The sequence below is a fragment of the Protomyctophum bolini genome (assembly GCF_963924005.1).
Source record: "Protomyctophum bolini genome assembly, chromosome: 20".
Classification (NCBI taxonomy): domain Eukaryota; kingdom Metazoa; phylum Chordata; class Actinopteri; order Myctophiformes; family Myctophidae; genus Protomyctophum; species Protomyctophum bolini.
In genome coordinates, this window is record NC_137881.1 from 23478359 (window position 1) to 23500795 (window position 22437).

The 22437-nt window shown below is 43.1% G+C and overlaps 1 protein-coding gene across 2 annotated transcripts in view; it reads right to left on the reverse strand.

Moving 5' to 3' along the window:
- The window catches only part of col4a6 (collagen, type IV, alpha 6), a 161025-nt gene that overhangs the window by 54876 nt on the left and 83712 nt on the right, over window positions 1-22437 (reverse strand). For both annotated transcript variants that reach the window (XM_080792688.1, XM_080792687.1), the window contains exon 4: window positions 20577-20657. In XM_080792688.1, coding sequence (XP_080648814.1) covers window positions 20577-20657 — 81 coding nt within the window. The remainder of the gene's footprint in view (window positions 1-20576; window positions 20658-22437) is intronic.

The window sequence follows — 22437 nt, forward strand, 5'->3', positions numbered from 1 at the left end:
AAATTGTAGGAGTTGATAAATAGTGAAAATAGCAGATCTACAGTCTTAAGACAACTCCCACTTTCTTATATTATTTGACAATTACACCAATGTTTGACCAGTTTTGACCCCCCCCCCCTCCCAACCCACAGGTTGAGAACCACTGCTCTAGGAGTTTAGAGAAGTCAATCATGGTTTGAAGACCGAGGTAACTAGACACGGAAAATGTCAATATTCTCCTCATCAACTTAGAAACAGTTAAACCTTTAAACCCCACCGCTCTTTCACCAGCGTGTCTCATCTTTAGCCTCTTTCTCCGACACCACAAACATCCCATAATACACTCCCTCATAATGAACGCTTTCCAAGAAACCCAACGTAATCCATCGCAAGACGTTGCGATCGCATTGTGTTTTAGCCCGGTCCTGTCTTTTCTAAAGCTGGATAAGCATCTTTCAGCAAAACTCCCCTCAAAGCATGGTGTCGCACACGCATGCACGCACGCTGGTACGCACGCATGCACGCACACACGCACCCCAACGAGCGACTGACTACCTCACGACACAACCTGGAGGCACATAATATGACCAGGAATGTAGTGCTAGGTGTAATTACTGGACCAATTATCTCCTTAAAACTAGCTCTCCTGTGCCATGCTATCCACTGCATGTTTGTATAGGGTGCAATACCATTCCTTTCGCCTGGGGTTGCCTTAACGCTGAGTGTGTATTTTAACATGGCGCCGCGGGGAATGTGGATATAGAGGAGATGTCACAAAAATGACACGAAAATAACCTGCTTTTTTAACACCATATTATAAGACCACTTAAGATAAGACAAGAGTCAAGACCCCATTTTCCTCCACTCATAGGTTTCATAGGTAGCGTTGTGTGATGTTGTGTTGGATTGTGAATTTTCAGACAGTTCACCACTTCAAACCCTTAATGCTTGTACTTGACCTGCTCTTATTTTCTCTCTACATCAACCCTGTTTTATTGGAGACAATAGAACAAGCTCACAACGCCTTGCAGCTGGCTTGCAGATGTGCTATTTTTGGCTAATCCCCCCAAAATAGAGATTATAGTGGTTAATATCCCCCTATATAGTAACACTGAGGACCCCCTAGGGGTCCCGGACCCCCTGTTGAAGACCCCTGCCCTATATACTTGGCTGACCAGAGCGCCCCAGGGCTCTGAACTTGACACCCATCGTTTTCCCCCTTGACCCCAAATGGCTTTGCCGAAAAAAGCCAATGTGCAAGCTCACAGCGCATTGTGTCGCAGCCCTTCGTGAACAGGTTGTATGACGAATATGGCAACAAAAAAATAGCCATCCTACAAACTTTCATCGGATTGCAAATGAGATATGATTTAAAATGTTTTGAAACATTGCAGTGTCTCAAAAATCCACCCAAAATAAGGATGCCAGCAGGTTAAAAGGCACATACTGTACCTGTACAGTATAGCCCCCAGGTCAAAGAACATATGGTGTCATCTAGGATTTCCATGACCTAACACTCAATATTGCACCTCCGAGCCCTCCACTCTTCCACCCATGTCTTCTCCTCTTTCATCCCTTCTTTTGATCTTCATACGAAGAGGCTACGACGAGTGTGTGTGAAGAGTCAAGAGTGTGTGTAAAGGCCAGTTTAAGCTTTGAGCAACACGCCTCGAATGATATCTCACTGATCTTTGTTCAGATTTTTGAGAATTATACCGCCTAGGTCGGCATAAAACCTAAACAAGGGTCTCCTGCATCTCTGTGGTAGCGGAGCATACGTTGCCTTCCAAACCAATCAGAGTTAGCAGCAACATTTTGAATCGCACAGCATCTATGGAAGGCGCCTTGTAGTTCGACACTTTGACCTTAACACATTCCCTCCCGAGTGGCCGGTGCACACAAAAGATCCAGAGAAGAAGAGCCGTTTCCTGGCCGTATGACCCGGGACGTAACAATCGTCCTTTTTCGTGCCAGGGTCGTGGCCGTGTGCTAGCGATGAGCTTGAATTAATGTTTTATTAAGCTTGTCTTTTAATTATAATTTTTTATCACTATTCTATTGTTGTTATTGTCATAATATGCTGCTGCATTGTCTGAAGAAAGCCAAACCAAAATAACTTATTTTATTTATTTATTTTACTCTTACTCTAACTCTTACTCTAACTTATTTTTTTGCACTGTCAGATTTGTCTGTTTTGCAGGCTATGCCACAGCCCACAGATACAATACAGGCTGTGACAATATGCATATTGTTGCTGCTTTTTGTGTTGTTTCATCAATCAATGATGATACAGTACTTGATCATACAGCGGCAGTGTCACACACAAGTATCAAAAGTAGTAGATCCACAAGCTCCAAACGCAGCGCAAAGCCTGCGTAGACCTTGTAGATCCGTTACTTTTGCTGTTTTTGAATTGGAATCCTGAAAAGTAACAAGTTTCAATTTTCTTCCCGACAGAGACCATATAGACACAACTGACCAGTACCAAAGCTGCCTCTCATCAATGGAAATCTACATACAATGATGTATAATGTTACTAAGGGCTGTCTACTCATAGTGAAATAATGGATGAAGCGGTCAGTTTGGTCTCAGTCCACCAAGACTTTGTTAGTTTGTGTGTTAATATTTTTGAACAATGATGAGCACATCTCTATGTAACTAGTGTGCAATGTTGTTGCCAGTAATGTTGTGAAATCAACATTAGAACGCTTGATTCTCAACATCACCAACGTGAACAAGCCATCGGTGGCTATTTTTGCACGCCACCATTGTATAACGCAGTTTAACACACAAATTGGTTAATCATACTTAATCCACTTAATTGAAAAAAAATAAAAAAAATAAATGCTCCTCAATTATCCGATTAGCAAGATTAAGACGTCTGGTTCTAAATATCGGTTTTGATGCATTTCCGGGTAATTGCCTACACAGTACACACCACAGATTCTCAGATGCCATCTCACACCCTCAACGGACTCTCACACCCTCAACACACTCTCCCCCCCCCCCCCCCCCCCCTCTCTCTCCCGTTGGCATCGTTTGCCAGAGTGTCCGATGCCAGCCAGTCGATGGCTTCTGCCCGGCCCGTTTCCAGCACTTCCATTCCTGCATCAACTTCCAGTACGCTGGTCAGTTTGGAGGTGCAAATCCCCGCCGCCACAATGGGAACAATGGAGGCCCATTCTAAAGCAGATAAGCTCCGGGGACTTACTGCTCCCGCCGCCATGCAGACCTCACTTCCTGGCTGCATGGGGGAGAGGAGAGTCTGCTTGGGCAGACAGAATCCACGCGGCGCTGGCCGGCGTGTCGGTGCGTGCGTGTGCGCAGTCAGTGGTGAAAAAAAGTACTCTGATTTGTTTTTGTTTTCCTTTCTTTATTCACTCGGCCCGATTCTACCGACTGCCTTCTAGATCAGTATTTCTCAAACTTTTCCGCATTTCCAAAATGACTCAGCCTTTTTCACTTTCAAGACTTAAAGAGAAAGCAGATGTACAAGCTCACAGCGTGGCACAAAGTAAATAGGCATAACCAAGTAAAGAAAAATTATATGTACTTATATGTACTTGTAGTAATAAATGTACTTAGTTACTTTCCACCACTGCGTGCACATGCGTGCGTGTGAGGGGTGTGTGTGTGTGTGTGTGTGTGCGTGCGGAGACTGGTCTGTGAGGGTTAAATATACACCTGCATGTACACACTCAAACGCGCACAGATGTGAACGCAGGCAATGTCCACATAAACACCCGTACACGTGCACTTTTGGGCCCCCCGAGGGGTTTAGTGGGACTCATTGTTCGGTGGGCTGGGTGTGCCAGGGGGAAGATTTTAGCTGTCACACCGTGTGCTCACTGGCGGACGGTGATGGGAGCGGGGGGTGGGGTCTGGGGGTTGGTTTAATCAGTTGGGGTATTTGGGTTTGATAACCCAATTATTCAGCACTCATACTGTAAACACGCACACACACACGCACAGGCGTGTGTGTGTGCGTGTTTGAATGCGACCTCAAACGACCTCTGGAAAAAGCAGAGAGAGGGAGAGGAGAAATGCTTTGTAATTGTCTAACATTTTGTTAAGTGTGAATTCTGACTTGAATACAGATTCTAATTAAAGTTCTAGCGATGGACTGACATTAATGTAACCGTAGTTTACCTGGAGACAGTTGGAATAGTTAATGGATTTCGTTTAGTTCATCTTCATTGATTATAAAGAAATATTATCATTAATAATTCACAATTCTCAAGACATATACTGTACCTCTCATTGAATGCCAGATTTATGTCTCGCTATACGTTTAGCTTCTGCCACATTATTTAGTTTCTTACCTTTTCAGCGTTTTTATATTTTGTTTCATTTCATTTGTATCGCTCCCCCGGGCGATTGCCGACACGTGTGCTGAGTAGTTCTACATTGCAGTATTGATACTTTTACTCATTTATGTATGAAAGGTGCTATATAAATAAAGTTTATTATTAAGTAAAACATGTGAGTGCTTTTTGTCCGGCAGGCAATAGCAGATCTACAAGCTCACGACGCGTCATGTTTAGATGCGTTGTGAGCTTGTACAGTAGGTGTGCCTATATGACATGTATGGCCTAATATGGATACTGGGTTTCAAGTGGTTGAGCAAAGGAATGACAAAGCCGCGGCGCTCCTCCCATCACTCCCTGCAATCACGTCCACTCATCTGAAAACACATCCCCACCGCCTTCATTTATCATGAGGCCTCGTTTGTTGTGGCAAGCCTGAGTTATGACACCGCAAAGCCAAGATAGGGCACACAGCACAGATAGACCTGGCCATACAGTATCAGCATACGGGCCTCTTTTCAGGATGCAAGTGGGTGTGCGTGCGTGTACGTGTGCGTGCGTGTGCGTGTGTGTGTGTGTGTGTGTGTGTGTGTGTGATGTTAAGATAGCAGCATTGAACATAAGATGCATTCCAGGTAAGGCAAATAAAGGCTTCCACCGAATGTAATCTGTTTAACAGATAACATTTGGTGGAAGCCTTTATTTTGAAATTGACATTAACTACTACTATATGATATATTGATGTGAAGATAGCAGCATTGAACATGATATGATGGGACATGACATTCCAGCCAAGTAAAGGGGGAAAATGTGATTGTCATAAGATGGTACCATTTCTTTTTACTCGGTCTGTGTCACAGAGGTGGGCTGTGGACATTGCCAAACTGTACGGTACATGGGAAACTTAGATGATGTGACATGGCATTCCAGGTAAGGGTAAAGGCTTCCACCGAATTTAATCTGTAAGTATAAAAGATAGTGATACAGGAATACTTATGAGTGCGTGTGTGTTTACAGCTAGGCTGAACCTGATCGATGGAGTTGGAGGCTATTAGGCAGGTTGCCTGACTAGAATACAACACCTCCAACGTTCACTTAGCAGGCAAAACCCTTAGTGAACTAAATCAGGGGTTCTCAACGTTTTTGGCTGGGGACCCCCTGAAATGCTTTGGCCATGTCTCGCGACACCCTGCCCCGGCCCCTCAATACAAATTGACCGCTACAATAACCTTAATAATAGAGAAAACATAATAAATACTGAAACCAGATATATTCAGGAAATGTATGTATGCATGTACTATGTGTACTATGTAGAGTTTGTAGACTCTTAATTTCCATTTTCCAGCCATTCAGAAAAGTGGTAAAGTGATAAAGATAGTTAAATGTGTGTGCATGATGTGAAGATAGCAGATGATGTGACATGGCATTCCAGGTAAGGGAAATAAAGGCTTCCACCAAATGTAATCTGTTAGTAAGAGACAGAGATGTGATTGTGAACACAGGAATAATTATGAGAGAGTTTGTGCATGCGCGCGAGTGCGTGTGTGTGCGTGCATGCGTGCGTGCGTGTGCATGCGTGTGCATGTTGTGACCATGACTTTCATTGTGGGTCTATTGAGGTTTTTACGAGGAGATTCCCTCTGGTGGAAAGGGTCCTTGTTAAAAGCCATTGTAAAACTAACTTCTTCCGAGATTAATGCACACATATGGAGACAATATACATTACGTATGTACGCACACGCACACATGCACGCACACATGCACGCACGCGTCCCAGGTTGGGGCACCCCCCCTCTGTCTGACGTAAGAGTAAAATGGCCACAGTGTAAATATGGTCGTTGTCCAGTGCGTCACAAACGCAGTCTTTTCCCCAAAAGCACGACTCACGTGTGCCGCCATGGCCTCTGGGCAGATTTGCATTGTAGACTATCAGCGACCGGCACTCTCTCTCTTAGGAACACTTTGCCCATTTTCTAAATGTGATTGTCATCATAAGATGGTACCATTTCTTTGTGTCTCAGAGGTGGGCTGTGGACAGTGCCAAACTGTACGGTAAATATGAAACTTGAAAGCATGAAATGTAGTGTGTTGGATTTCCTACAGTACATGGCATGCATTGTTATTTGTGCATAATAGCGAGGAAGCAAGTCCACAACTGGCGTTCTAGAAGAAGAGACATCGATAGACGGCATACATACTCCTTCTCTATTAGTGCGGCTCGATGATGTTGAAAAAAGGCTAAATGTTCCTTTAATCGCATCACACACTTTCCGTTAAGGCACTTCCGTAACGAAAGCACTTCATAAAACAGCGTTTACGACTCAACTCAAGCCACAGGTTTGATGTGTTTGTCTTTGTGTTTTATTGTCAGTCTGCAACACATTACATGGAACTGGACCATTAAATAAAAAATGGGCTGTTAAACTGGACCATGTGCTACGTGCGTTTAAGAACTCTGTGGTCTACCCTCGCTGCATCGGTCACATCTGCACGATGATCTGCCCCACACTCACTCTCACGGAAGTTATGCGGTAACACCTACCGAGTGGCAAAACAAAGTAGTGTCTGGCCTTGACACCCCATACATCCAAACAGAAAAGTCCTATCTGATTGCATTAAACGACGTTAAACAACATTAAACTCACTGTGACACTATGTATATATGCATGGTGCATACACTCTATATAGGGCTTAACTGTGATATTAATTCTATATAACAACCTCATCATCCACATGTCCACCTTAAAATCTAGCCGGAGAATACATCCATCTTAATCGTAACATGTGGGCCATGTCACTTTAAAACCGACATAACGTAATTTAACAACAACTTACAGCTGGTTGATATTGAGGTAATGCCGATGCAGCCTAGACCTCAGACAGATTAAATCTGTCTTAAGAAAAACAATTATAATGCTTGCAGATGTAAGATGAAACACAGATGAAATCGGACACAGAAAAAAAACTATTACATTGTGATAACATCCTTGGCATTTTGTTTGTTTCATGTAGTGGTGTTTAATTTGAAATGTATAAACACATTTATCCATTACATATGTGACTGCCGCCCTCTAAATCCATCCCATCATTGTAATTAGTGTGTCTGTGTGTGGGTGCGTGCGTGCATGCCGTGCGTGCCGTGCATGCGTGTGTGCGTGTCCATGTGAAATTCCATTAGTAAAATGGGAGTTAAAAAATGTGCCCCTATATCAAAAGATGGAAAGACAAAGAGTATGTATGTGACGATAGGGGCAAAGAGAGAGAGAGAGAGAGAGAGAGAGAGAGAGAGAGAGAGAGAGAGAGAGAGAGAGAGGCAGATAGGCATATAACATGAAGCTAAATATTGTAGGAATCTACTGGAAGACATGGTTGGATGGAGACTCACATCCATAGGGTGGTTGGGTGCCTTCAGGAATCTGCTCTGATTGTGATGTCATAGAGCGCCCTGATATCAATCAGACTAGATCAGGGTTTTTGAGCGGTGCCTCCGCTCCAATACGCAGCTATGTCTGTCTGTCTCACAAATCACACGGTTCACACCACCACGACCACAGGCTACAGTACATTCATGAGCTGGACAAAATAAAATCGATAGTTTTCAAAGCATTAATTATTACCATTAGCAGGGATATCATTTGGCAAGAAGCACAACATGATAAATCAACAGTGGTAGCATGTGAGTCTATAAAGGAGACCAGGATAGACATGTGAGTCTATAAGGAGACCAGGATAGACATGTGAGTCTATAAAGGAGACCAGGATAGACATGTGAGTCTATAAGGAGACCAGGATAGACATGTGAGTCTATAAAGGAGACCAGGATAGACATGTGAGTCTATAAAGGAGACCAGGATAGACATGTGAGTCTATAAGGAGACCAGGATAGACATGTGAGTCTATAAAGGAGACCAGGATAGACATGTGAGTCTATAAGGAGACCAGGATAGACATGTGAGTCTATAAAGGAGACCAGGATAGACATGTGAGTCTATAAGGAGACCAGGATAGACATGTGAGTCTATAAAGGAGACCAGGATAGACATGTGAGTCTATAAAGGAGACCAGGATAGACATGTGAGTCTATAAAGGAGACCAGGATAGACATGTGAGTCTATAAAGGAGACCAGGATAGACATGCAGGTTGAGAAGAAACATCAGCGAGAACATGTGGGTCACGTTTATGAAACCATGTCACGTTTTACCTCCTGCATTGACAAAGAATGAGGTTGAGTGTGTGTGTGTGTGTGTGTGTGTGTGTGTGTGTGTGTGTGTGTGTGTGTGTGTGTGCACGCGCGCATATGTGCATGTGTGCGTGCATGTATGTACACAGTATGTGAGGGAGATTGTTCCAGGTGTGTTTATCTTACGAATGGGATTCCTGTGGATTTTGTTCAAATTGCACCCCATGCATGTTTTCTATATCAGTGTGTGTGTGTGTGTGTGTGTCTGTGTGTGTGCGTGCGTCCTTGCAAATTTGTGCTCGCTTAGTGTGTGCATATGATTTCTGCAGCTTGCATGTATTAGTCAGCGTGTGTGTGTGTGTGTGTGTGTGCGCGCGCGCATGCATTTGTGCATACATGTGTGGGACACGACATACTGTAAGACTGCTTATCTCTGACTCTTCTTCAAAACACAAACAGGCTTTCCAAACACGAACATCTGTGTGTCCCTAATGGGCCTCTGTACTTTCCACTGATTAAAAAAAAAAGAGGAAAAAAAGGGCTGCCCACCCTAACACATGCAGCCAGGGTCACGGAATGTTTGGAGAGCACAGTTACCGTGGTTACACAGGACACAGCACCATGTCAGAGGAGAGAGAGGAGTCACATCAAAAGCATCGTAAAGTTACATCCAACTAAGTCAGGATTTCAAAATTGCAGATCTAGAGTTCTAGCGTTATTTACCAGGTGAATTGGTTAATCAGTCTAATGGATTTAGTTGTAAAAATAAAAACGATTAAAACTGTGGCCTTGTGGTTAAGAGTGTATATATCCGACCCTGAGATTGGGAGGTTGGGGTTCAATACCCTGGCCAGGCCATACAAAAGACTATAAAAAAATGGGACCCAATGCCTGATGGGCACTCCACATCAAGGGTTGGCGTCATGTCCAGGGGCTGTACTTACATGCCCATGGCTACAGAAACAGGAGATAGGCTCCTGCACTGGGCCTAGTGGCTCAGCAAGGCTTACTTACTTACAGGCTGAGAGAATAGTGTAGTCAGGTGAAATCACTTGAACCAACGACAATCAAGAAAGAAGACAATACACACAAGTTATATGATTTGACTAATCGCTTTCACAGCTTCTGAATGAAGGTGTGTTCATCTAAAGTAACTTCTGGTGCAGTGCATTCGTTTGGAATAAAAAAGATCACACCCTTGTGAAGCTCTTATCATCTTACAAGATCGAGGATGGAATTCGGTATAGCTTGGAGGAGCTATAAATGTTACTGTATTACATTAGGTGATGTAATGACGATGTAAAACAAACGGTGTCAAAACGAACATTAAATTCTCTTCATTGTTAATTTGATTTAGTGTTTGTGTTAGTGACTGAGAAAACATTAATTTATCTTCATTGTCAATGGCGTTCTTAAAACTAACATTGACCTAAAGACAAACATTAAACCTGTATATAGGAGGGGCTAGCGAGTCGCGACCCTCAAAAACCTAAAATATTGGTCACAGCTCTATTTGGGTCTTGAAAAGGTTTTCCATGCAGTCGGCGGGTAATTATTTCTCCCATGAATCTCTCTGTTTTGCCATCCACACGCTTGACAGATGAGTCCAACATGTGTATGGCTAAACAGAGACAGAGAGAGAAATGCTCATGTCTAGCAGATGAGTCACGTAGTTAGTGCCTAGACTTCTTCAGAATTAGGAATGGCACATTATCTAATAGCGCAAACACGCATAACTGAGCCCCTGATGTTTTCCACTTGACTGTCTATGTGTGGTTGGTGCGTACAGGTGTCATCCATCGCGTGCAAGTAGCCTGCAATTTTGGTATAGCTGTGTGAATGAATGAATGAATCTTTATTTCCGTGTCTTGTTTTACGGGATTATAAAACACCAACAACATAAATAAACAATATCACGTTGACTTCTCGCACCGAAGCTACACCAAGTATTTGGTAAAAACTAAAACAGAACAGAAAAAAACATACAAATAAAATACATCACATATACGTTTTCTTTGTCCGTATGTCCCAAGCCTTCTCTATATATTCTGCTAATGCAAATATCTTCTGTTCAAAAATCCATCTCAGTCGCTCTGCATCACTTAAAGGAGAATTCCATACTAAAAGGCTTTCATACCTTTCTTTGTAGTTGTTACGTACCCACCAAAGGTGTTATTTTGTGCAAAAGCTCCTTATTGGCTATGTCCCCTACCATAAGCCCTAAATGAATTGCATTGGATTGAATGGGAATTGAATGGGGCTATGGGGTGTTGTGCTAATTCGCTCATTTCCATCGCTCAAAATTATAATTATTTTGTATATATCCTCTCTTCATAATGTAAATAATATCCCAAGCGGCACACTTTACTACCTATTTCGATGGAAATAAGCGAATTAGTACAACACCCCATAGACCCATTCAATTCCCATTCAACTCAATGCAATTCATTGAGGGCTTATGGTAGGGGAAATAGGCAATAAGGAGTTTTTGCACAAAAAAACACCTGGACCTCTTTGGTGGGGACGTAACAACTACAAAGAAAGGTAAGAAAGCCTTCTAGCATGGAATTCTCCTTTAACCACATCAGATCTATATTTTTACATCTGTTAAATAACTTTTGACGTAGCTCATGATACAATAGCTTTTGTGTGTGTGTGTTTGGGGGGGGGGGATACACTGGAAATATATTAGATATAATATAACATAATATTAGTGACACTTGGGTTCACGTGGTTAAAGTTCTCAAAAGATAGCTGCCGATGCCAGTGACATATTTAGGTGAAAGAGACTGTGTGCGGGTGTATTCTATTGCTTTTGGCGAAAGAGACTGTAAAAGATCCCTATAAAATATAAAAAGACCTTTCATCTTTCCAGTGTTTATACATCGTCAGCCGGCACCTCTTAAGGACTGGTGTGCGTTCCAGTCCTGTGAACCTAAGTTCTTGTCATCGTAGTTCGCTGTATTCAAAGTTAAATGCCATGTATGTTGCGTTTAAAAAGTACTCAATCACAACATTTAATTTGAGTACAATTGTCTGACAACTGTGTTCTTCTTGTAGATAATTTGTATTTAGCTTAGTCACGGTTGATAAGTGATAAAAAATGAATTGGGGAAGTGGGGAAAACACAGGAATTAAATATGATAATACACATGACGAGAAGAAGAATGTACATTACATCTTACACACCTGCGACACACACACACACACACACACACACACACACACACACACACACACACACACAGAGGAATATTTGTAGTGTGTACAAGCAGTTTTGCTGTATTAACAGAGGTAAGCATCAACATGTTTAACGAGCTCTGAGGGAGTTTCGGCAGGTGTAAAAACGGCATAATAAAACAGGGCTGGAAAAATGTTAGATGATCACACCGTGCCAAACGTCAGTGTGTGATTAACGACCATGTCACGTACATTAAAATGACAATACTGATTCATGCCTATCATGCCACTGTTTTGTGCGTGTGCGTGCGCGTGTGTGTGTGCACGATATTTGAACGAAAGGGTCTCTAAATGGTTGCTATATATATATTTCTATAGAACAGAGGTTCTCAAACGTTTTGGATTCAGGTCACAATTGAATTATACTGTCATTTTTTTAGAATCTTATATTCATATTAATTACGCTACATAAATATGCAAATCTTTCCCCATAAGATACAGAGGAAATATATATATATATATATATAAACGTTTCCATTAGAACAAAAACATTAACTTATTACTGCGTTTAACCACTTGAATCCCACATCCCTATTTTCTTTTGGGGGGGAGGGGGGGGGTGCGTCACCAAAAATAGCTACAAGCTCACAATGCATCACAACGTGATGCTTTGGAGCTTGTAAATCTGCTATTTTCGGTGAAGACAGTTGGCGTAGACGTAAAAAGAAACTCGCCAAGTACAGTGCAACTCCACTCGGGTCCGTTTTACTGAGCATTATAAAGGGTCAAACTGGTTGAACTGAAGTGACATTGATGAATTCCAAACATTGTCAAAGAATGCCGTGGCACACCTGGACCGGCACCCTAGGGTGTCACTGCACCCCTGGACCGGCACCCTAGGGTGTCACTGCACCCCTGGACCGGCACCCTAGGGTGTCACTGACTGCACCCACGTTGAGAGAACCACGGCTGTGGAAGCTTCGTGATCTGTGTGAGTGAATGGACCCGATGCAATTCCTGGACAGGCCATGTGGGGGCAGTGTGGTGTGGTGGAATGTTGCTGCTCGGCATGCAGTAATGCACTGTGGTCACATCTCTGGGGTTGTTTACAATCCACTCAGTTACTAATCTAATTGATTCTTCTATATTCTGTTGTAGATAAAACATGTATGTAAGTGTTCTGTGAATGACCTATTCTATTCTATTCCATTCCATGCATCCTATAGGAAGGGAAAGATGGAGGAAAGAGAGATAATAGGTGGAGGATTGGAGATAATTAAAGGTAGGCTATAGAAAGACTGTGTGTGGTAAGACACACAGACACACACACACACACACACACACACACACACACACACACAGTCTGTGATCCTGACCTACGGTTCTCCTCTGGCCTTTGTTGTTGGCAATGACCCTTGACCCCTGCTAGACTGACACCCATGGTCGGCTAAATGCATGAGCTGGCGATGAAAGGTGTGTGTGTGTGTGTGTGTGTGTGTGTGTGTGTGTGTGTTGCTGAAAGAGGGAAGAGGCACTTGCAGTATTTGGTTCGTCTACAGCCGTGTGTTCAGGTTGTTTGGGTGCGTTTGGTTCGTCTACAGCCGTGTGTTCAGGTTGTTTGGGTGCGTTTGGTTCGCCTACTGAGTGTGTCTGTGCTAGGGGATGACGTGAACGCTTCATGTCAAGATTACTGCGGCCAAAGAAAATGTGATTAGCGACATCATCGCGATAATCAAAATATGCTTTGAGCTTCTTGTGAGTGTGTGGGTGCGTGCATGTGTGTGTGAGTGTGAGGGTGCGTGCATGTGTGCGTTTAGGTGAAGGTGAAGTCTAAACATCAGCTCTCCGCCTTGTTTGGACTACAGGAGGTTCTAGCTAAATAGCAAGAACATGATAAAACCATGCACGTGCTATTGCGTGTGTGTGTGTGTGTGTGTGTGTGTGTGTGTGTGTAGCGAGGATATGGTTGAATGATCCTGGCCCTGTATGGAGGTACTATACATATCTCTCTCACATGCACTTGCGCACACACACACACACACACGCACACAAACAGAGGAACATGTGCAAAGAAACAAACACACGCGCGCACACACACACACACACAAGCAGATGTGCTTGCAAACACACAAGGACATGCACACACACACACACCCACAGAGGCGCTCGCTCAGCAAAACGCAGACATCCTTATTAATCACAAACACAACAAATTAGAGAACACATGAAGAAACAGAGAGAGAGAGAGAGAGAGAGAGAGAGAGAGAGAGAGAGAGAGAGAGAGAGAGAGAGAGAGAGAGAGAGAAAGAGGAAGAGGCATACAGAGATCAAAGCCCTCTTTTATAGTGGTCCATAACAGATATCTCTGTGAGCAATCTGTGTGTGTGTGTGTGTGTGTGTGTGTGTGTGTGTGTGTGTGTGTGTGTGTGTGTGTGTGTGTGTGTGTGCCTTAAGTGATGAGCCTTAAGTTAGGCCCCTCCATCGTTCTGTTTGTATGTCTCTCTCTCGTCTCTCTCGTCTCCCTCCACTTTGGGATCAAAGCAAATAAATCGGTTCTGTTTATCACACCGTCTCTTGCCTGGTTTTTTTCCCTTTCTTTCTTTCTTTTATTCTTTCCCTCACTCTCAGGTTCACATACATCCATTCCAATTCTTCTATTTTAATCCACATGCATTGTTCTGTCTCTCTCTCTCTCTCTCTTCTGTGAGATTTCAAATTTTCTTTCAATCTCCTGAATCCTCTCTCTCACCCATCTCTCTCTCCCTCTCTCCCTCTCTCTAGGGTTAACTTTAGAGGAATTCGGTCAGCCGGTGGACGCACTGAGCCACTCTTTCATGCAGAGGCCCCGCAGAAGGGGGCCGCTCATCCCCTCGTCCTTCCTTATCTGCCCCGTCCCTCGGAGACCGTCTGCCTCAGACACTCATCTCCTATCAGCTTACCTGCAGTCTGTGGTCCCCTCTCTATTCAGAGCCTTGTTCTTTCATGTCCTTTCTTAACCTGTGTGCGTCCGAGCGCTTCGCCGCTCCGCTCTTTTTAGCCGTCCGTCCATTATTATTCCCTCTGTAGAGGTCAGTGTGCGACTAAAATGAAAACGCCACTTTCTGAGAAGTATTCCAGACAGTGTGTGGGGTGTGTGTGTGTGTGTGTGTGTGTGTGTGTGTGTGTGTGCATTTGAGCCTCTGTCTATTTGTTTCACTTTTCTCAGAATCTCTCATCCAATTTCCAGTGGTGGAAAGTTAATTAAGTATTTGTACTTTAGTATGTCAAAATGTCTGTACTTTTACTTCTACTCCACAGAGGCAAATATTGTACTTTTACTCCACTATTATTTGACAACTTAGTTGTTACTTTGTAGTTACTTTGTAGATATTGATTATTGTTAAAAAAAAACATTAACCACGCCCAAATACATTTCAGCCATTTGAAAATAGCTGATCTGCAAGGTCACAATGCGATGCATGCTATGTTCAAAGATTATTATACTACTTTAAATGGGACATTCTGCACAATTAGTACTTTTACCTTTTGTACTTTTACTCAAGTACAATTTGAATTCCAGACTTGTACTTGTAACAGAGTGCCTCTACATTGCAGTATTAATACAGTAATTTTCCCACCACTGCCAATTTCTATCCACACTATACCCACTTCATCAACACTTATAGGAGTTTGTAGATCTGCTATTTTGTTTGCCCCAGTTATTTCTTATATACTTCCTGGCCCCTGGCATTGTCCCTTAGAGACCCCAGATACATTACAGCTCCAGAGCGCACCGCTTCCCTGGACACACAAACACGCACACCGACAGACACACCGACACACAGAGACACACGCACGCCACATAAACCATCCTGTCCTCCTAACAATGCCCTCTGACCTCTTAGGTTTACCCAATGGGAGCGGATGTTATTGGAGCTAATGGATTCAATATGACACACCTTGTAGAGTTTAGGAGAGGCTTAGACAAAACATCGTGTCCACACACCCCCCCCCCCCCCCACACACACACACACACACACACACACCTATGCTTGTGAGGACATTGCTAATGCCTTTTCTTCAAACCCCAACCCCTAGTCGTAGGCGGCAGACCTAACCGTTTTCTCTAGTGGGAACATTGTCTTCACTATTATTATTTCTCAACAGCTACTGTACTTGTGGAGACATTTGACCCTCATAAGTAATTATTAGGTATAGGTTTGTATTACAGGCTATTAACATCATAAACGTATATACATTCTGCACATACCTACTGGAGGTGGGACATATTAGCCACGGCAAGGCATTATACAGTTAGATCAAGAGGTGCTCATTTTGAAATATTATAATATATAATATTCTATATATTAATACATATAAAATACGAACCTACCTATCTATATACGGACGTACTCAGTGACCCATCTTACTTAAACATTATTTCACTTTTTTACAATAAAAAAGGTAATACCGGTATACAAAAGGTATACAATATATATTTTCTAAACCGGTTGGTTATACATTATTAACAGCAACGATGCCCAAAAAGTTTAAAAATAAAAGTCCAAACAGCTGGAGCTTAATGCTCCACCACATTTACCCTTTTTACAATTACAAAATTACAACCACTCTTGACCTTGAACTACTGTATGTAATGCAGCTATTTGCTTTGCAAAATGCCTTCCAATTTCACACACACACACACACACACACACACACACACACACACACACACACACACACACACACACACACACACACACACACACACACACACACACACACACACACACACACACACACACACACACACACACACACACACACACACACACACACACACACACACAGTTCCTTTAAAACTGCATTATTTCACACTTTATTTATTTAATCAATCAAAAGTAACAAGTGTGCCTGCAGGGGTCTGTTAACAGGGTCATAGTTCATTCTGTCGGGGGTGTGTGGGGGCGGGGGCACTGAATCAAATCAAACACTGGTTCTGGTCCAACGCGACCCAACAACCAAACACACCTGATGGAGCTTAACAGGCTTAGTGTTCATTGTAATGGGGTTCGTTTTAAATTGTCACCACATGGGCCCTTAGTAGCGTCCCAGTTCTTCTGAGGCAAACATTCAGCAACTATAGCCGATCCACAAGCTCCTAATGCGTCCCGACGCGGCACGTTGTGAGCTTGTAGATCGGCTATATTTGTCGTCGTACAAGAAAGGAGATCAACAAGCTCACAATGCGTCACGATGTGACACATTGTGAGCTTGTAGATCAGCTATTTTCAAAAGATGTTTAATGTATATATTTGAAAACTTGAAATAAGACATTCTGCATAGTATTTTTCATACTTTAAGTACATTTTGAAGCCACTATTTTTGCACTTTCACTCAAGTAAACATTGAATTGAATTGAATTGAATTCCAGACTTTTACTTTTGAGAAAAAAAAAGGTCCCGCACAGTCTTCACTTATAGAGCAGTTCAGAGTGACAACGTATCGGTCTAAACGACCTGCATCAGGTATCCCGGTCTTTTACTTGCAAGAGAGTATTTCTACATTGCAGTATTCATTGATACTTTTACTTAAGTAAAGAATGTCGAGTACTTTTTCCACCACTGGTTTCGGATCAACCACATTAGAGGCTGGAGGAATGCTGACCTTAGCAACTTTCAAACGCTCGGGCTTTTGTGAACCGTTAAAGCCTCCATTAAAGTAAAAACTGAAACGGGACGGGGACAAAATAGGCACCTTTAGCGGCAAAACGTCCCCCCCCCCCTCAACAATAACAGTTAAAGACCTTAATGTAGCCGCTGACTCTGTCATTTGAGGGCCCTGCACTAGGAGTTAACACAGAGTGAGTGTGTGTGTGTGTGTGTGTGTGTGTGTGTGTGCGTCCTAAACAATATGTCATTTAGCGAGTGAACCCGCACGGGCGGCTCTGGGTGCAGTGCGGCCGTTAGTCGGTGTGTTATTTAGCAGGTAAATGGAGTACAGTAGAGGTGAGGTAAGTATAGGCTTTTGTGTCAGACAGTAATTGTTGTTTGGATACAGGCTCGGGGAGAGACAGGGTTTCTGGGGGGTAGCCTACTGTAGTAGTAGCAGGTACTGTATACGCTCTGGTCCCAGTAAGGTTTGACAGATACAGGTACTGTATACGCTCTGGTCCCAGTAAGGTTTGACAGATACAGGTACTGTATACGCTCTGGTCCCAGTAAGGTTTGACAGATACAGGTACTGTATACGCTCTGGTCCCAGTAAGGTTTGACAGATACAGATACAGTAGCAGGTACTGTATACGCTCTGGTCCCAGTAAGGTTTGACAGATACAGGTACTGTATACGCTCTGGTCCCAGTAAGGTTTGACAGATACAGATACAGTAGCAGGTACTGTATACGCTCTGGTCCCAGTAAGGTTTGACAGATACAGGTACTGTATACGCTCTGGTCCCAGTAAGGTTTGACAGATACAGATACAGTAGCAGGTACTGTATACGCTCTGGTCCCAGTAAGGTTTGACAGATACAGGTACTGTATACGCTCTGGTCCCAGTAAGGTTTGACAGATACAGGTACTGTATACGCTCTGGTCCCAGTAAGGTTTGACAGATACAGGTACTGTATACGCTCTGGTCCCAGTAAGGTTTGACAGATACAGGTACTGTATACGCTCTGGTCCCAGTAAGGTTTGACAGATACAGATACAGTAGCAGGTACTGTATACGCTCTGGTCCCAGTAAGGTTTGACAGATACAGATACAGTGGTGGAAAGTAACTAAGTACCTTTACTTAAAGCTGCTATAAGCAATAATATGTCAAAAGTTATGTTATGTCAAAAATTACCCTTTCTTTTTCTCAGCAATGGGTAAAATGCAGCTTTGTCATTGGTTGATTTGCCTGTCTACTTCCTGATTGGTTAGTCATTTCGACCAGGTTATTTTCAACCAATGACAAAGCTTCTAGGAAAATCTTTGAATGATGTGTGACGGAGACTACATTTATTGGGAGAGTTTTACTCATTGCTGGCTGTCGGGACTTCCTGAAAGTTCATATAATGGCCTGTTGTGGCGCTGCCATTGGGCCCAAAAAAACCCATAGCTCCATAGAGGCCCATGTATTTGGGCCCAACTTCACCTAGACTGTATTACCTTAATAAACATGGTCATGAATACTTTCTGCTTCCAGTCACTAGTTTAAAGTCTCATTTCTCATGTCATAATATTCTTTTTGGAAAATGATGGTCCCATTTATAAAAAAAAAAGACAAATCGCGTATGTTCTGAGGGGCTTGGCTACCGTTACAGTCTATGAACGGGAGCCACCCCCCGTTCAGTCAAAATAAAAACCAACGAAGAGTAAGGTGGGGGGGGGGGGGAAGTCCCGCCTCGTTGCCTGGTCCAGCCAATGGCCAGCTGGGCCAAACGGAGCCAGCCAATGGCCAGCTGGGCCCAAACGGATCTAGAAATATGGCGACTTACAGTGCAAGGAATTACAGGCTTCATTTTACGTCCATGTTAGACCAAGGGAACGCTTTGTCCATATTGTTTACAGTCTATGGTACGCACGCGTGTGTATGTGTGGGGGAGGTCAAATACAAGACATGTTCCAGTTTGAGTCATAAATTAATTCTTTGAGGAAGATAAATATGTAACAAATGTATCAATGTGTCCTTGTTGACAGTTTACTGTAAGTTAAGCCATCTGGAAATCCTTCACATCAGCAGCAACAAAGTGCAACTACCGTTCTTAATGCAAAACAGCTTTACCCAAATTTTCCTCAACTACGTTAACCCAAAATAAGATTGAGTCAATTTGAGTGAAAGTAAATTAAGCATTTACAGTGTGTGTGTGTGTGTGTGTGCATGCATGTATATGTGCACATGCACGTGTGTGCGTGTGTGTGTGTTTGTTTAACTTAAATGACCTTACACAATGTTGATGCTCTGCTAATTATAATTTCCTCCATGCAAACATTTAGAACAGACAATATGAGAGAGAGAGAGAGAGAGAGAGAGAGAGAGAGAGAGAGAGAGAGAGAGAGAGAGAGAGAGAGAGAGAGAGAGAGAGAGAGAGAGAGAGAGAGAGAGAGAGAGAGAGAGGGGGGGGGGGGGGGCTAAGCTAGAAGAGGAGGAAGCAGGGAAAACGTATAATTTGAGTGTCAGGCATGGTGTGACAACCCTAACTACACATTGTGGGTAATTGACATGCTTTCTGTGGAGTGGGTTTGCGGTGAAATGACTATGTTCAGTAAAACACTGACAACACTATTAGTATTTCAACTGCTGCTAAAGCAACGGATTGGAGGGAAACGCCTCAAGATGGCTGCCCAGGAGTTCTCTCTGCTCATACTCTGGTGTCAGTGCTTCTCAAACCGTTTTCATTCCAAGGACCCCCCCCAGGTTAGCATATGCATTTAGGCCACACAAATGAGAGTGTATACAAATGGACGCTCAGGAGTTACAGACCTATACAAGTGTCCATACATTGGTTTCTAACTATCTATCGTTGAGCTGCAGAGACCCCCTGGAAACCCTTCAAGGATTCCTGGGCGGTCTCCGTCGGACCCCATTCTGAGAACCACTGTACTGAATGTGTGCGTGCGAGTATGTGTGTATACATTTATCTCCAAAACATATATTAATGAAATTGAAAAGAATTTGAAAAATCACGTTCCCTCACAGGAACAAGGACAATACGGGGCGTGTCTGATAAAAAAATATATCAAATATCTACGCCTAAATATTGAAAAACTGGGTTACACACAGAGGCCAGAATAGACCCCAAACATGAAAGTGAATTTTGCCTTTGAGTTGAACTGAACTGAACTGGAAGAGATGTGGAGCCAAGATGGCGTCCGACTGACCACAGAAGGAGAAATCAGCTGCAGCACAGCCTAGGAGATCATACTGTGTATATATAGAAGAGCCAAGATGGCGTCGCCACTTACCCTGCCACCTTTCTCTGGGTTGCACTTGCATCCGTTGCTGCAGTCCTGTCCGGCACATGGTTCATTAGGGTTGATGGTACCCTGAGAGAGAGAGAGAGAGAGAGAGGATTGATTAAAACCACATGGTTCATTAGGGTTTATGGTACCCTGAGAGAGAGACAGAGAGGATTGATTAAAACAATTAATGCAATAATAGTTGTTGGACAGATATAAACTCAAATTGATAGCGAATAGTGAGCGATCGTTTCACTGCAACGACATTTCGCTCCTCACATTTTGGGACGTTGGGATTTAGGTTGAAGATCAGCATTCAGATGGAGCTGAGCGTGCTGCATACGCATGCATCTCACCACTTGTAATAATATAATAATGAATTGCATTTTCCCAAGTGCTCAAAGCGCTTTACAATGGTTCATTCATTCATACATTGGGAGGTGAAGCGGCGAACAGTCGACGCCAGCGTCCTCACTTCCCACATTCACGCACCAATGGTGGCGAGCTCACACCGACCGACTCATTGGAGGCAATGTACAGTAGGGTTCAGTGTCCTGCCTAAGGACACTTCCACATGTGGACAGGAGGAGCCGGGATTCGAACCGCCGACCCAGGGATCATTGGACGACCTGCTCTACCTCCTGAGCCACAGCCGCCCTTGTTGTTCAACTGTCTTCTTAGTTCATACCCAGCATAAACAAACATGTTTACTCTCATGCAAACTTTGAAACTAGATAACCACCAAATCATTTATATACAATAGTTCAAAGGAGTGCGTGCATGCGTGCACCGTGCACGAGCTATGCTAGTGTGAGAAAAGGACACTTTAGCATACCTGAACACACCCCTGGCGTGTAACCAGAAACTACCATGAAAAGCAGCAGGGAGATACTTTATCAAAGAACCACAATAACAGTCACAATGTCCCCGTTACACTGTGTGTGTGTGTGTGTGTGTGTGTGTGTGTGTGTGTGTGTGTGTGTGTGTGTGTGTGTGTGTGTGTGTGTGTGTGTGTGTGTGAGAGAGAGAGTGTGTGAGAGTGAGAGTGAGAGAGAGCGAGGGAATCAGTGTGCTTGTTTAATATGTTTATGTGTGAATGTTTACACAGTATATTTACGCAAGTGTGTGTGTGTATACAGTATGGGCGCGTGTGCATGCACGTGTCTATGCGGGTCGCCTTTAAGTGGTTGTGTGCATTGTTATGGCATATATCTAAATGACGGAGCGGTTGTGCAAAGACCCGCTCAACAGCACCGATTCATGGAATTCATTTAGTGCGAGATATACAGTAAGTATTTTTTGTTGAATTACTCATGACAAAGTTGTAAAAGTCAACAGTATGTATATCCATAAAATACAACGCCGGCTAGCCTACTTTCTAATGGTTTGATAATTTGCACGGCAGATGTATGCATATGACGGTATAGAGTTTCAAACTAGTGTATTTAAGAAGAAGCTGATCAGGTAATATAATTGTGGAAAATAATAATAAAATGATTGGAACAAATAACTAGTGAATTGTTTGCTAGCGTGCTGCTTGTTTATGTTATGGTCATACATACTGTACAACTTTGTCATGAATATTTCAACAAAAAATACTTATAACACACATAAATTGCATTAAAGAGTGCTGCCGGTGTGTGGGTGGGTGTGTGTGTGTGTGTGTGTGTGTGTGTCGCAGGCAGCTGCGTCTAGCCGGGAGAGAATGTGTGCGATTTTATTTGTGTTTGATTTAACTCCGACATCGTTAAGCGTCCAATGATGGAAAAGATGAGGAAACATAATGTTTGCTACAGTGGCGTCGGAACACTCCCAAGCAGGGATTTTAGATGGTTTTAACAGGGATCAACTCCCCACAATGTTGCTC